A 15382-nucleotide genomic window follows, 5' to 3' on the forward strand; every position below is an offset into this window, starting at 1 on the left:
GGACATAATAGCCATAGAATTCACATGACTCTGGAATTTCAAGTTATCAATACTTTGTCTTGCTATTAGGATGCTATTTGGTTTGTGACTCTTGTGATGATCAAGTAATTCTACTGTTAAATTATTGATATCTTCTGGTTGAGTAGAAATTTTGTGGGAAAGTATATTATGAGCAGCATAGGGAGAAGACACAAACTCAAAATCATTAAAATATTGTAAAAATCACCTGCATCCTATGTGCATAAAGTATATCTGAAATGTAACTAATTTTACTCTTTAGACCTGGATGTCAATTTTTTTATTTTATGTGCATATGTCCATATTTGCATATATGTATGCATGTGCATATTCAGGTACCTGTGCACTTGCATGTATGTGTGCACCTATGTGTATGTGCATATGTGTGTATGTGTGCATGTGTATGACTGTGTGTTAGTATGTGTTCATGTGTGCATATATTGTGTGTGTGTACCTGTCTGTGCGTGTATGCCTATGTGTATGTGTGTCTGTATGCATGAAAATCCCAAAACTGATTTGATATGTCTTCTTTGATCACTGCCCACTGTATTTATTGAATTGGGGGTTTTCCTTGAACTAGAAATTCACCAATTTCATCTAGTATAGTTTGCCCAGTAAGTGGGTCCCCTATCTCTGCCTCCTGAGTGCTGAGAGTATAGGCAGCTGCCACGACTGCCTGCCATTTACAGAGTTTCTGGGGATCGGAACTCTAGTTCTCAAGCTTGTATGGTGAGTCCTTTATCCTCTCAGCCATTTCCCTAGCCCTAGATCTCACTATTAAAAATGCATTGTGTATGCAAACATCACAAACCTGAGCCGATCTCAACACTAAATTCCAAACATTTCTGTTGAGGGGTACTCCACATGCAGTACTTCTGAAGCTATAGCCTTTTTAAAAGTGGTGTTCTGCATATCAACTCTCTAGGGTCTTAACATTCTGAGATCCAGGCACAAAATGGAATGGGAAGAAAATATTTTCTAGGTTTCTCTGCGGTGTAAATCTCCCCAATAAGTAAAACAAGATTTAGAAATCTAAGATGTATGTTTACCTGGGGGCACATGGTTAATACACAAAGGTACGTGGGTATGTGCAAGTGTAGTCATGGGTAAACACTTGCATTGCTATATGACAGTCTTTAGAATGTCCCCAGGAAGCACTGGGCACAGAGTTTCTTGGGTCTCCTCTGTGATAACATCTGTTTGACAGATAAGGAAGCTGCATGTCAGAGGGCTGTTAACTGTTGAACTAACTCTCCAGCTCCTAATAGAGACTTTCTTATCACTGACAGATGCATCTCCTCTTGAGGATGAGGTTAGTATCAGTGTGGGTAGAATTCTTCTAAAATGCAGAACTGTAAAATAAACTCAGCAGGGTAAGCACCCATCTTCATATCTGCAAAGTCTTGAAGCCAGCATTCTGGACAGTGCAGAGCTGTTGGAATGTGAGGTTTGAAGTCTTAAAGCCAGCATTCTGGACAGTGCAGAGCTGTTGGAATCTGAAGTTCTTAGCAGTACTTGATAGATGTTGTCAGGCATGGCAGTCTATGCATTTAAATATGGTGTTTTAAAATACAGGACACTAAAATTAAATGTTTATGTAAAACACCCAAGTACTCAAACATGACCTTATTTCCTATTGTTACCAACTTTTGATCACTTCTCAAGCCTGATTTTGAGAACATCTCACAGAATGTATGTGTGTACATATGTGCACTCATGAGCACATGCACACACACAAACTCACACTCTTTACACACACACACACACACACACACACACACACACACACACGACGAGAGGAAAAAACCTAAAATTTAAAAAATTCTTTAATATAGTCTAGTTCTTTTGATGTTTCTGGTTTATTTTTTTGAGATCTTTTTTTAAGTTGTTGATTGTGTTATGTAGTTATTGACTCTTGAAGCTATGTATGGTTGTATGAGCCCTTAATGTTTATTATAAGTTAGCAAAAATGTTTTTATAAATGATTTTATGTTACACATCAGTACTTAGAAGTATAAAAAGAAATAAGATGTTGTTACAAGGGTCAGCAAGACTGCTCAGTAAATTAAAGTACTTATCACCAAGCCTCATGCCATGAGTCTGGTCCCCCTTGCCCCACATACAGGAAACAGAGAACCAACTCCTACATAAATTGACCTCAGACCTGGGCATGGATTCTGTGGTACCTGTGCAGAAGCACATGCAAACACATACACACATATAAACACTAAACAAAATTTAAAGGACATCCGTATAATCCAGCACCTACAATACTACAGTACCTGTCAGCCTCTTGCTGGTGTGGGGCTTTCTACTCCTGTGTAGGTGCAATGGCTTCTTCAAGTGAACCCCAAAGACCAGTTTACGGTGACAGAAACATCTGGTGTCTGAGATGCTTGCTTAGGGCCCCCTGGCTTCTGTCTACAGGGAGGGTCTTTTGTATGAAGATGTACATGTAAAACCTTGTGAAATCTTGTCTGCTGGTCTAGAATAGACAGCAGACAGCAGGCAGTGATCAAAATGTTAAAAGCATCTGGGCAGCATGCAGTGTATTGTCTTTACTGAGTCTTTATTTCCAGCCCTGCTGTCTTTCCATTTGAACACTTTTACTTTCTGAGAGTTGCATTTTTAAAAAATGATTATCATGGGACCTGATAAAGATGGTAGCAATACCCCTCTAATAAGGCCACTGTGCACAAGCATACCAATGGTAACACCTGTTCCAGAGTAGTGGTTCAATGAACCTCCCCTTCTACCTTTCATAGAAATCTCACTCCATGTAAGCTCCTAGATTGAGAGTGTTTTCCTTAAAGGAAAAATATAACCTCACTTTTAATTTAATATTTTTTTTAGTTGTTGGTCTAGAAATTGATGTAATTTTCCAATAGTTCATTGCATGGTTCTACTTAGCTGCTTAAAATCAAGCCAACCTGAAAAAAAAAAAAGTGTTACATCCAAGTTGAATAAATCTTTTGTACTTCTTTTCTGAGCTCAGGTAATCTTAGATACTTTTAGCTGGGGGTTTGGGGGGGGCGTATCTTGAGATCCTATGACTGAAATGATTCTCACATGAGCAGCCTTGATCTACAGCAGAGTCCAGTGTGAGCAAAATGAAGCAGATTGCAGAAATAGCGCTTATATCACTGAATTCTATAGGTGATAGAAAGTGTGTGTGTGTGTGTGTGTGTGTGTGTGTGTGTGTGTGTATGTGTATGTGTGTCATTTACAGAGCACTACTGGAGGGTAGGTGCTCTCCTAGGTTATATTTGAATTTTAATTTTTGGGTTTTTTGGTGATTTTTTTTTCATTGATCCTTGCAGAACTTTATACCCACTTATAGAAGACTCAACTGAGGCCTGGATAACTTTGTTCACTCTTCTCGGGGCACCTTAGCACATTGTTGGTAACAGGAGCTAGGATTAATACTCATACACCCACGTGTACAAACTGTCTCTTAAACCTCAATGCTCTTTGCAAAGCACAGTGGCAAAGCTAGACATTGTCAAGGATCCGTGACCTCTGTGAAGGAATTTAAGTTGCCAATTAAATTAAGATTTTTACCTTGTGTTTATGTGTGTATGAGAGCCCATGTGCATTGTTCTGGCAGGAGAGGTAGGGCTGGTCATATATGGTCTACATTTTCTGGTGGCTTTTAGCTTCAGTTATAGATAATGAGGGAGAAAATCAGAACTGTATATCAGAACCGTTTTGTTATTAGATATAAAAGCTACAAAATGATTTGTAAAGAGGTAAAATTATGGTTCCTTCAGCAGGCTTAACTTGAGTATTTTACACCATATATATTAAAGCATAAATTTAACATCACTTACCACACGAAAAATACCAGGAGCAGAGAGAGTGGACTGTCTTCGGTTGCTATAGGAACCATTTACTGTATAACTCTCTGAGTGGTGAAAATCACATCCATTATTGTTTTAGTCGGTTACGCGTCTACAGCTGCATCCGTTTGACAAATCTAAGCATTCAGACAGAGACCGCAGAAAGCCTTCTGGCCCGCATCCCGTGTTTCAACCTGGTGTGGCTTTGGATTACTCCAATTTAAAGAGAAAGGTTTACTTTATATCCCCCAAGAATATGTGAGGTATCTAGGGAGATCTTGAAATGAGCTAATTACCCAAAGTCATTTACTGATTTCGTGTAACTTGGTGGAAGACGCTGGTGCATATTTGGGATGAAGCTGCAGAAGTTAGGGTTGGGGGGAGCTTGCTGCACAGCAGCCTTAAGGCTGGGGTTGGAAACACTGGGCTTTGGGTTTGGACAACCAGTCAGGATGGATCCATTCAGAGGGTAAAAGAGAGACTTTGGTGTCTTCTGCTGACCCTGAGAACTCTAATACTCACAATGCTGTTTTTGTTTTTTTCTCGTGCTTAACATGGGGCTTACTTGTTTGTCCCTGATTCCAAGAATCCAAGGCTGTCCCATGAGAAAGGAAGGCAGGCGTGGCCCTCACTCAGATTTCCCCAGGGGAAAGCAGCAGATGGTAATAGACTTTGTTGTTCCTCTGCAGTTTAGCTGTGTCTTAATTATCTAGCAGAAAAGGCCATGGTCTCGAGAAACTAGATCTGCTGAGCTATCCAGTAGAGGTTCCATTTAGATCATGTAAGCTAAATAATTGTGCCTGCATTACTAATGGTCCTTAGTGGCCTCCATGGTGACAATGTCCTCAGCATCTTACAGTGGGGTCTTCTTGAAAGTGGGTAAGCACAACTCTTTCTGCTGTCGGGGACTGTACAGTAGCCTGTCCCCACCCACGTGACTGTGTGAGGCCCCTGCCTGTCATCTACTAAGCTCAACCGCTCTGAACAGTTCCAAAACGCCCGAGATTGATTAATTTACTCCAACTGCCTCTCACTTCCCAGACCTCAATTTCCTTCAATCATCTCCCTGATTGCGGCGTACATATTCCCCGAAAGCCTTGACGCGACTCCTTCTCATGGTAAATCACACTCATTTAGAAGTTCTCGAGTGAGCCCAGAGCCCAAAGAAGGTTGTAAGGATAATTCAAATTACTATCAGTACTTTTTCCTGGCTTGCTCACATTGGAATAAGTACACATTAAAATGCTCCGGGACTCACAAAGGGCCACATTTAACTCAGCGAAGCCATTTCTTCTTCGGCCCTGTCATTACAGGCCTTTCATGAAACAATATAAAAGTTGGAGCCACAGTCCCTTGACTGTCCCAGCCGTGTGATTCTCATGCCGTGCGTTCTCTCTTGGCTGTCTTCCATGATGGACTATATCACAAAGATCACACTGGATCTCTGTTCTGGATCACTCCGCACTGTGCTGTCTTTTTGTTAAGAGGCAGGACACCGGAGTTTAATGGGGACGCCTTTCTCTTACACCTGGGGGAAAATACGGGGAGAAGTAACTTGAGCCACTTCCTAGCTCACCCCAAGATGCATCCTCATTGTTCAGCTGTGCAAATATAACAAGGTGGCCCTACCCATAGGCCCCTGACTTCCTGGTAGTGCCCAAGGTTTTAACACATTACTCTGCCTAGTCATTGCTGTCACAAAAAAGGTTTCCAGGGAGAGAGGGGCTTATAAGCCAAGTGATTCCAACTGTTACAGGGATCAGAGCAGGCCACCACTCCTCACAATTACCAGTTAATTCTAACCAAAGGAAGTGACTCTGGAGACAAAAAGGCTTCTGGAAATGAAATAATTTAGTCTTTCAGTCTCTCCCTGAAAACCAGTTACTGTTCTAGTTTTGCTTTCCCTTCAGGAGAGTGTAGCTAGGTCAGATGTCTTCCTGTATCTACTATTTCTGTCGCTTCCAGGCTAAGGAACTAGCATATTCAGTGGGATATGCTAGGGGACCGTTTTCTACAGCTCATCCACAGTATAGAGTGATGACCAAGATTTCTTCTTCCCTTTCTTCTCTCCCTCATCCTTTCTTCCATTAACCCAAATGGGGCTGTGGAGGCTCATCTGTCAGTGGGCTCATCTTGAATCTCAGGTATCTGTTGGACTTTTCTGACTCTTCAACACCAAGGAGCAAGGAGGCTCACACTAATGTGTAATATCAGAATTTCAGAATGGGAAGAAAAATCCCCATCCCAGAGGCCAGTTCACCATTTTTCTCCTTCTGTCTATTCTCCTTTCAGTCTGCCCAGTCCTCCTGTCTGTGCCGTATCCTTCCCTCCAGGGTTCCCTCTCCTGTTGCTTTCCCCACCCCTTTCAAGCCCTTGACTATCAAAGCTCAAGCCTGAGCACAGTCAATCACAACCACCCACTTTTTCTCCTGGACAGGCCCAGGTTTTGGTTTTAGTTTTGTTTTTTCTTTTGCTCCTCATCTGACTCAACCTCAACTCTTGCCTGAATCAGGAACCTTAGCATCTGGTTCCAAGATGGGATTTATGTACTTGTACAAAATTATTGGTAATACTACAAGCATAAACAATATACAGCATCTGAGTGATTAATCTGACAGATATTTAAGTATGTTCATGTATCCCTCCCCACCACCCCCATATACATCTTAGTGGAGCTATGGACTCTTTTCTAACACGGGTTTTGGTACTTCCCTTTGGAAAACCCTGCACTTAAATTTCCTAAAGGTGAACATTTCGAGGATCATCTTTATCTTGCACAGAGGTCAGCATATTGTATACCTTGGCATCTAATAGGGAATTTTTTTAATGTCAGTATTAATGTATTCACTGACAGTTTCATAACATGTAATTCCTTCATTCTTTTCATACTTTCTCCCCTGTGTCCTTTTTACCCTCTCGTTCCACTAAACCCCCTTCCCACAAGGCTCCTGACATTCTTGTGGTTTTTGTTGGCTTTGTATGTGTGTGACTTTCTGGATTTAACCAGAGCTATGGCCTTGGGCATGGGGAACTTTCCACTGAAGCATAGATAACTCAATGGCTATGCTATTACTTAAACCAAAAGTTCCTGTTGCCCCAATAGTCATGGTATACAGGAGCTCTAGACGGATCACTGAGCCCCTCCCCAGACCATGACTGGAGGTCCAGTCCCACTCAGACTCTGAGCTGTCACTGCAGCTGCTATGAAGCCATGATCACAATAGTCAGGTCACATCCTCAAGACCTCATTTCTTGCTTGGGTCTCCTCCCCACTGTCCAGTTCCTACATTCTCTCTGCTCCCTTTTCTGTGATATTCCCCTCAGACTTGGAAGAATGATGGATAGTCTCTTAAGGGCTGAGCACTCAGTAGCCATTTTTAAAAAAATAATAAAAATGAGATTAATTTTTTTATTAAAATCCTACCTAGTAAGAAAAATAATTTCATCCTATAAAAGCCACATGGTACCGCAAAATTAAATAGAAGCATTCTCTTGAATATTTGGAGTCTCATAATCAAAGTTCTTATTATGGGTATGTTTTATTCATCAGCTACCCAATAATATATAAGATACAAAAATTTCTTCAGACCTCACAGAATGTTTAAAGAAAGGTATAAACCTATCTGTGTGGGTTGGAACATCATTTCAGATTTTATTTAGCTTAAAACTTGACAATGAAAACAAATCTACAGTATACTAACATAATGATGATATTTGTCTCTAATTGATACAATTATTGTTTTTAAGTTGCCTTTTTAAAAATCTCAAGTGGAAGCATTTGATGTTTGCCTTTTATGACTAATGTGGTTCACTTATTGTAACATATTTATTAATGTAACATATAGTGTAACATTTCACTAATGTAACATATTTAAGAATCTTCCACATTGTAGCATTTATCAGAACTTTCTTCCTTTCTGAGGCCAAATGCAATTCTCTTACCTGTGTGTATATCACACTTGGTTCACTCATTCTCCCTGGAAGGTAAGGTTGTGACTGGTACTGACCTGACCACCAGCATCAAGTCTTTGAGAAACTCTTTCATCTCTGTGTTCAAGCAATAGAATTGCTGGTTCATACAATAATTTTATTTTTAGCTTTTTGTAGAATAGCAGTGCTTTTGCAATGAGCACATCACCTCCAGCAGCAGTGTGCAAGGGTCCCAGGTACCTGCATTCAATCATCCCCAGCAGCAGTGTGCAAAGGTCTGAGGCACCTGCATCCATCCTGTACTAGGGATTTAACAGGTACCTAACAATAAACTGTCTTACTTAGTGTGAACTGGTATCACATTGTAGTTTTGACTTACATTTCCCTAAAGACTGGAGATGCTGCACATCATTTCATGTGCCACTTGTCCTTTGCATTTCTTCTTTACAGAAACACCTATGTCTTATGCCCAGTTTGGAATTGAAGTTTTTGTAGTTGTTAATGGATTGTGGGATTTCTTGAAGTGTTATTAATCTAAGTCCCTTCTCAGCTATATGATTACAACTATTTCACAAACTATGGGCTGTTACTGTTCTTTCTCAGCAGTTACTTTTGTTTGCATATGTCTGTGTGCATTGTATTTGAATATTCATATGGGCATGTGTATGTGGTGTGGGGGGAGTCTGTGTGTGTGTGTGTGTGTGTGTGTGTGTGTGTGTAAGCCCAAGGTTAACATTAGATGGTTTTCTGGATTGCTCTTCACATTGTCTATGAAGGCAGGGTCTCTCTGCAATTAGAGCTCCCTATTCTGTTATTCTGGCTATCCAGCTTATTGCAGAGATTCCCTGCATCCCAGGCACTTGATTACAGGTGGACTGCCTCATGTACCTGGCATCTATATGTGTTCTGGGAATCTGAGCTCCAGTGTTGATGTTTGCACAGCAGCATCTTAGGTCAGTGAGTCATGTTATCTACCATTCAAACAAGGATTCTTTATGTACTGAAATTTGTGATTTTGATGTTGTTCTGATCACTTTTCTTTTTGGTGCTTATGATTTTGGCATCACAGTTTAAAAAAAAACAGGACTAAATCACAGATTAAAGTTTTCCCTTGATAGAGTATTATCTCTTGAGGTTAGTTTCTAACATGCCGAAAGGCTGAGAATGTAAATTTTTTAATTGTATTAATTTTTGGCCAGTGCCTATCCAGTTTCTCCAATACTACTGTTGTAAACACCATTCTTTCCCATCCAGATAGTCTGATAATCACTATGTCCATCAGTGTGTGACATCCATGAGGCTTCATGTCTGGGCTATTTCTTGATTCTAATCCAGTGTGCTATGTCTGTCTGCCCTCATGCCAAGCCTACAATGTCTCTCTGATTGTTGTTGTCTTCTACTAAGTTTTTGAGATTGAGAACAATGTGACCAACATTGAGCATTTGTTTTTGGCCTCAGTGCTAGCTTTGGGCTGAACTCTTCCATGACCTTAAATGTTTTCTCTGCAGCTCTGGGAAATTAAGACCACATCTACATATCATGCAAGCCATGTGGCACTTCATTACCTCAGTGGTTGCTTGTCCTAATTTCTTATTGCAACTGTAACAAATGAGCAGAAGCTCACAGGTTCCATCACCTACACTTGCACAGATCAGAAGGCCTCAGTGGACAATGACATCAAGGTTGTTTTTTTCCTGCAAATCCTTGGGACAATCTGTGCGCTGCTCTTCATGGTTTCTTCCTTCACTTTCAACTTTCCATTTTCCTCTTAGGAGAACTCCCCATGGCCATAGGATACCCAGATAATCCAGCACATCTTCTGTCCCTAAACCCTTATTTTCATCATGTCTGCAAACTTTCTTTTAGTATTGAAAGGAACACACTCTTACATCCTAAAGACAGGAATACAGATGCTGTTGGAGGCTCCATTCTGCCTACCACACTCCTGATTGACGGAGACTGTTAGCTGAGAGGCACCCAGAACCTCTGAAATATCCTTGAGTCAAAAGGACTAAGAGTGTTCAGTGATGTGGTGTACATTTCAGATAGCAAGAGGAAGGCTAGCTGTCTGATGCTCAGCCATGCAGGCTCTCCTGCCCCTATTCTATTCCTCATGAAGAAGCTGGGTTTTTCTGTGTGGTTAAGTACATGGGCTTCTTTGTTTAAAGACTCCTTCCTGGGAGTTCACGGAGGCACTGGCCTTGTGTGGAGCTGACAGTGTGAAGCTCTGCATTTTACAGAGTCACACTACAGCATTAAAAAAGAATAGCTCCCAACTGCCCCTTTTCCAGCAGAAATATAAATGCAGAAGCAGGGTCCTTCCCTTGGAGCCTATGGTACAGCCCGAGCTCTGGTCAGGGATCAATGTGCACCTCTGTCATGAAACATGTTACAGGATCATTGTTAAAATGAGAAAAAAAGAAAACATAAATTTTTACAAAATGTATTTATTCTTCTGAGTAGATACTTAGGTAAATAAAGCAATAGCCAATATCCTGGGCTTTGGCTGTCACATCATTATAAATGAAACAAATGCTTACAGATTCAGTCTGTCTTTCAAGAGGGCTGACTGTTTTTTTCACTCATCAGTAAGAGGTTAGATTTTATTTTTAAACTTGAAAGATGAAACATTCCAATTTTAAAAGCTGCAAGTATAAGATCTTCTCTATTGGATTTGATTATGAGGTGTTGGAGATTAAGTGTATGGAATTCAGAAAGAGACATTTTCCCTTATATGAACTGTTAATACTAATTCATTCTTTCTCTCTCTCTCTCTCTCTCTCTCTCTCTCTCTCTCTCTCTCTCTCTCTCTCTCTCTCTCTGTCTCACACACACACACACACACACACACACACACACACATATTTTGGTGCTATTCATTAGATCAAAGTTTTAAGTTTAGCAAAACACACCATTCTAGATACATGAGGTTCTGTATTCTTATGTTTTACTCTTTAAGTTATAAATAAACCTGGTTTTATCGTTAATGCCAAAAATAATGTATGTGGAACCCTTCTTCCCCACTCCTAATGTTTCCTTCTGAGTGTCAGGAACTCTACCAGTGCAGCACTCCTGACTGCTCTCGCCCTCTCTAAGCAAGAGCTGCCTGGGAGGAAGCACGGAGCATGTGGCTCAGCCCCTTTTGGGGGGAACTAACTGCTATAGGAACACGGTTCCTCCATCCTGTGTGTTTTACAGCAGCACCTAACATGTGGGGGCCCTGTGGTTTTCTAGTGACTGGGTGAGTGAGTCTATTTCATTCCATGCTTTAGCGTTAGCAAGCCCATTGTTTCTGCACACTGCAGTCTGGGGCTGCTGTCGCCAGGGTATCAGAAATGAAGGTGGGATTTTAGCATCCTGCTTGCTTTTCTCCCGGAATCCACTGCTCCTTTTGTCCAGGCTTTGGATGGGGATGTATGGGGACAATCATTATGTTAGTGTCCTTGCATACATCTTTTGTATCTCACAATGGCCCTGGGAGTGAATTGAGGCATCTCTCTGTAGGTGAGGAAAATGGGGGCCTGCAAAGTTACATCATTTTGAATGGTGGCATTTAACTTAGCGACCGAGTTAGGCTAACCCCGAAACTCACATAGGTTAAGAATGGCTGTCCCAGAGTATTATAGATAAATGCTTTTTTTGTTTGTTGGATTGTGTGGTGTAAGTCACCGAACCATGCAGATGGACTTTGCTGTCATTTAGCCTTGTGTTTTTAATGGCAGTAAATGAAAATATTTAATGTAGCTTGCAAATCCAACTTCCTCTTGCTGCATTCATGCCAGCCAGTTTTTCAGATCATATTTGGCTTCCCTTGCTGTTTTGTGTGACTAGGATGGTCTTCCCTTAATTAGGCTTTTTCTGGCTACTTTCTTACTTGCTCTTCATTCACACATCACTTCTTCAGATCTTGTCAACAGTATCTGTGAGCAATCTACCTTCTGCCATCTGCCAGCCACTGGTCTTTCCCTCTGCCATCAGACCATCACTCTTTCCCTCCACCATCAGACCATCACTGAAGAATGTCTACCAGTAGCTCAGCATTGTGATCCTGGATGCACAGCTTGGCACTCAAAGCATGGGTTCTCAATGAACAAGTGACAGAGGGCTTGGTGGCATCATATATAACCCTTGATCTTGGTCTGTTGTTCCATACTAATATAAATAGCATAGAGAAGATAGCAGACTTCCCAAGACTTATTAAGAACTGAATTTATTAATATCCTTTTTGGCTTTTGCGTCTTGCAATGATTGGATTTCCAAGAGTATGTAACTAAAAGGCTAACAGTATACAGGACTAAGAAAAAACAGAACATCCCCACAATGGAAACATCCTCATGGGGACTGGAGAGCACAGAACATGCAGAAAGACTTCTGCCTCAGAATCAGATGTTTCAGAATCAGATGTTTATCAAGCATCCACTTTCTGTAGGTTTTATATATCTGGGAAAAGCATTGTAAAACTTGGGTTAGTCCTCTGGGTCCAGTCACTGCAGACATGGTGATGGTTCTACCTGACAGATATTGTAGTGTTATTTTGGGTAGTTGTTTAGTTGCTCATATAGAAATCAGGGTTAGTAACAGGGTGATTGGTGACTTGATTTTGTCTTCTAACCAAAAAAATAAAAATGTAGGATAAGGTGTTACAAAGAACCAAATATTTGTAGAAATCAAAGTAAAATGTTATATATTTTTTCTTCCCTGTTCAGATCATTTAACTTAATATATTTAAAGGTTACAAACAACACGTTTCTACACACTTAATGTTGGAGGCCTCAATCTTCATTTTGTTGATCAAGGCAGAATTGTTGTTTCTTATATAGCAGCTGCCCGTGGGGATAAACAGTCGAACCAAGATTTGCATGAGTGTGACACTGGTAATTGCCATCAGGTATCTAAGTATCTTGATATGACAGCTGATTTTGCCCCTTTCTGTCCTTTCACTGATACAGGGAATTGATGTCCGAGACGCTCCTCTGAAGGAGTTAAAGGTGACAAGTTCCAGAAGATTCATAGCCTCATTTAACGTCGTAAACACGACCAAGAGAGACGCTGGGAAGTACCGATGCATGATTCGCACGGAAGGAGGTGTGGGGATATCAAACTATGCAGAATTGGTAGTTAAAGGTATTTAATGTGTTCTTATTCCCCCACATAGTCTATTAAAATAGACACGCTTACATAGTTGTTTGCTCATTATTTGTTTATGCTCAAACTTATCCTGTCTGCTTCTGAACGGTAGTCTGGGTGCTAGGCTATATTGATGGATTGCATTTTAAGTACAAATTTTGCATGTGAGCAATGCTTCCGGAAAATGCATGTGATTGATGTTGGTTTAGTAGCACACAGGGCAGTGACTATGCTCTCAACCAGGGTTGCTGCCAGCTCTGTGGATACAGATTACAACCTATAATATATTTTTTTTAAGGAATGAAATTTTTTTCCTCTGATAGAAAATCACTTAAAATGCAAATATTCACCAGGCCGGGTGTTTATGATAGCGAGGTGGTTAATAAAATGAAGCAATGTCTGTATAAAAAGCCCTGATATATCATGGATGCTGAATTGATACCAGTGTCTTAGCATTCATAATGTCCCAGTAAAGCCCTGTCCCTATATGCTGTGTGACTGAAAAATTGAGTATTATATTCAAGACGGGGAGGTGGAGGAAAGGTAAAAAACAGAATGAAAATAAATTTTCTTTATCTCATTTAATGCATTATTTTTTTTTTGTGGGCAGAGAAGTTTATCCCATCAAAAGATACTAATGCAACTTTTTGGAGCCCAGATAGAATAATTTGAGCTTGTGTGTGCACCATGCTGGCGTTTCAGACAACTGTGATCGGGCATCCCTTTTATCTTGTGGGAGACTAATATAATGTCTCCTATTTTATTTTTCAATATTTCAGTGGCAGGGGATGGAGCATAAGATCTATGTATGATACCACCAAGCCACTTCCTCAACGCTATGCCTTCTATTCACAACTTTGCATCTCTAGAATATAGACCACAAACCTGATCACATCAAGGTGGACCGTTCTCTTAACGGCAAATTTCTCTTTGTAGCCAGTTTTAAAGAATGCTGGCTTTGCATGGTGGAATAAGCTAAGCAGACATGGGCTATGATAGGGCTGATGGGACATTCAATGGCAGAAAACACACTTGTGTACACAGTAAGCTGATGGTGGGTGGGCATCAGGCCTGATGGGGAGGAGGACAGATTGCTTGCATTTCCTGAGTTCATTTCCGTAATTTTTATCTGGGGCTGCACAGCAGCGCCACCCTTCCAAAATGTAAAACTATAAATGCCATGTCGTCTATTTAACCCTCCATCCTCTACCACATCCATATTTACCCAGAATGCCTAGGCATAGCCTCCATCATGAATACTATTGGGAGTTTGGGGATCCTGTTTCTGTCTGGTAGAGTTCCTGTCTCCTATCGCTTGGCTTTAGAGACAACAATGCTGGCTTATCAGTGACTCTATCGTGACCATTAGTCACCGTGTCACTGATGGATGTTCGGCAGAAGGAAGAACACGCTAAATATTTACTTGAGTCATATATTTTTGCTACACCGCATTTTTATGCGCAGTAAAGTTTGAATTAGACTGCCAGGATGAAATTTTGAGCTGAAGCTTAAGATTCACAGCAGAACTAAAGTTCATCGGCATCACACAGACCCTGATCTGAAGGCTCTTCAGAGAGTCAAGGAGCCGTAGTGCGGAATAGACTACTTATTGTGCATGGAATGCCCTGGGTGCTCCCAGCAGAGGTCCCTCTTCCTTTTCCTCTCCCCACTCCATTCCTCTCTCCCATTCTTTCCCTCATCCCCCTCCCCCACCTTTCTCTGCTCTTTATCTTCTTTCCCTTCACTCTCCATCTCGGTGCATTTCTCTGGGATGATCGCTCCCCTTGTCCGAGCTGCAGTTGCTGCCCTGCTTCCCTGAGATTGGCCCACGTGGTGGTGAAGGTTTCCTGCTTTCCCATCCATTGCAAGTGTGCCACCAACTTTCCTTGGGAAAATCGATTTGTTGGGAGTTACAAGTAACAGAAGATTCTAGTCTGCCACAGAATGCACAGGTAGAGGCAATGAACAATCTCTTGTTCCTTTGCTCAAGCCACTTCTTCCTGTCTGAGGACAGCGTAGGGTGGGTTCTCTGGATGATTGACAGGGTGTGCTACCACTCGGGGCTTTGCACTGTACCAAGGCTGGGGGCGGCTGCTGTGGGTGGGCCCTGATGTAAGATTTGTCTCCTCTTGTTTATATGTCTACAACCATTTTTCCATATGATTTCAGTTGCTCAAGCTAGATTTGAGCCTGCAATTGACCATTCTCAGGTATAAGCCGTTAAAGCTATGTAATGTGTTTATATCCATATGTTCTCATTCATAGTTTGAGAATTAATTTTGCAGTATCTTTTTACATGTATTATGAAATATTTTAGTCTGGTCTAATGGTAAAGACTTGTATTGCAGCTATTCTGGAGGCTAAGGAGAGTGGATCACAAGTTAAGGGCCTGCCTGGGCAACTTAGCAAGATACTGTGTCAAAAAAAAATTAAAAATTAATGTGCTGAAAACACTGCTCCATGGTAGA

The 15382-nt window shown here is 41.1% G+C and overlaps 1 protein-coding gene across 1 annotated transcript in view; it reads left to right on the forward strand.

The window, feature by feature from the left end:
• The window catches only part of Ptprm (protein tyrosine phosphatase receptor type M), a 627614-nt gene that overhangs the window by 257379 nt on the left and 354853 nt on the right, over nucleotides 1–15382 (forward strand). Inside the window, exon 5 of the mRNA XM_028762235.1 lies at nucleotides 12737–12911. Coding sequence (XP_028618068.1) covers nucleotides 12737–12911 — 175 coding nt within the window. The remainder of the gene's footprint in view (nucleotides 1–12736; nucleotides 12912–15382) is intronic.

Source organism: Grammomys surdaster, unplaced genomic scaffold, assembly GCF_004785775.1.
Source record: "Grammomys surdaster isolate TR1022 unplaced genomic scaffold, NIH_TR_1.0 132, whole genome shotgun sequence".
In the NCBI taxonomy this organism is placed as follows: domain Eukaryota; kingdom Metazoa; phylum Chordata; class Mammalia; order Rodentia; family Muridae; genus Grammomys; species Grammomys surdaster.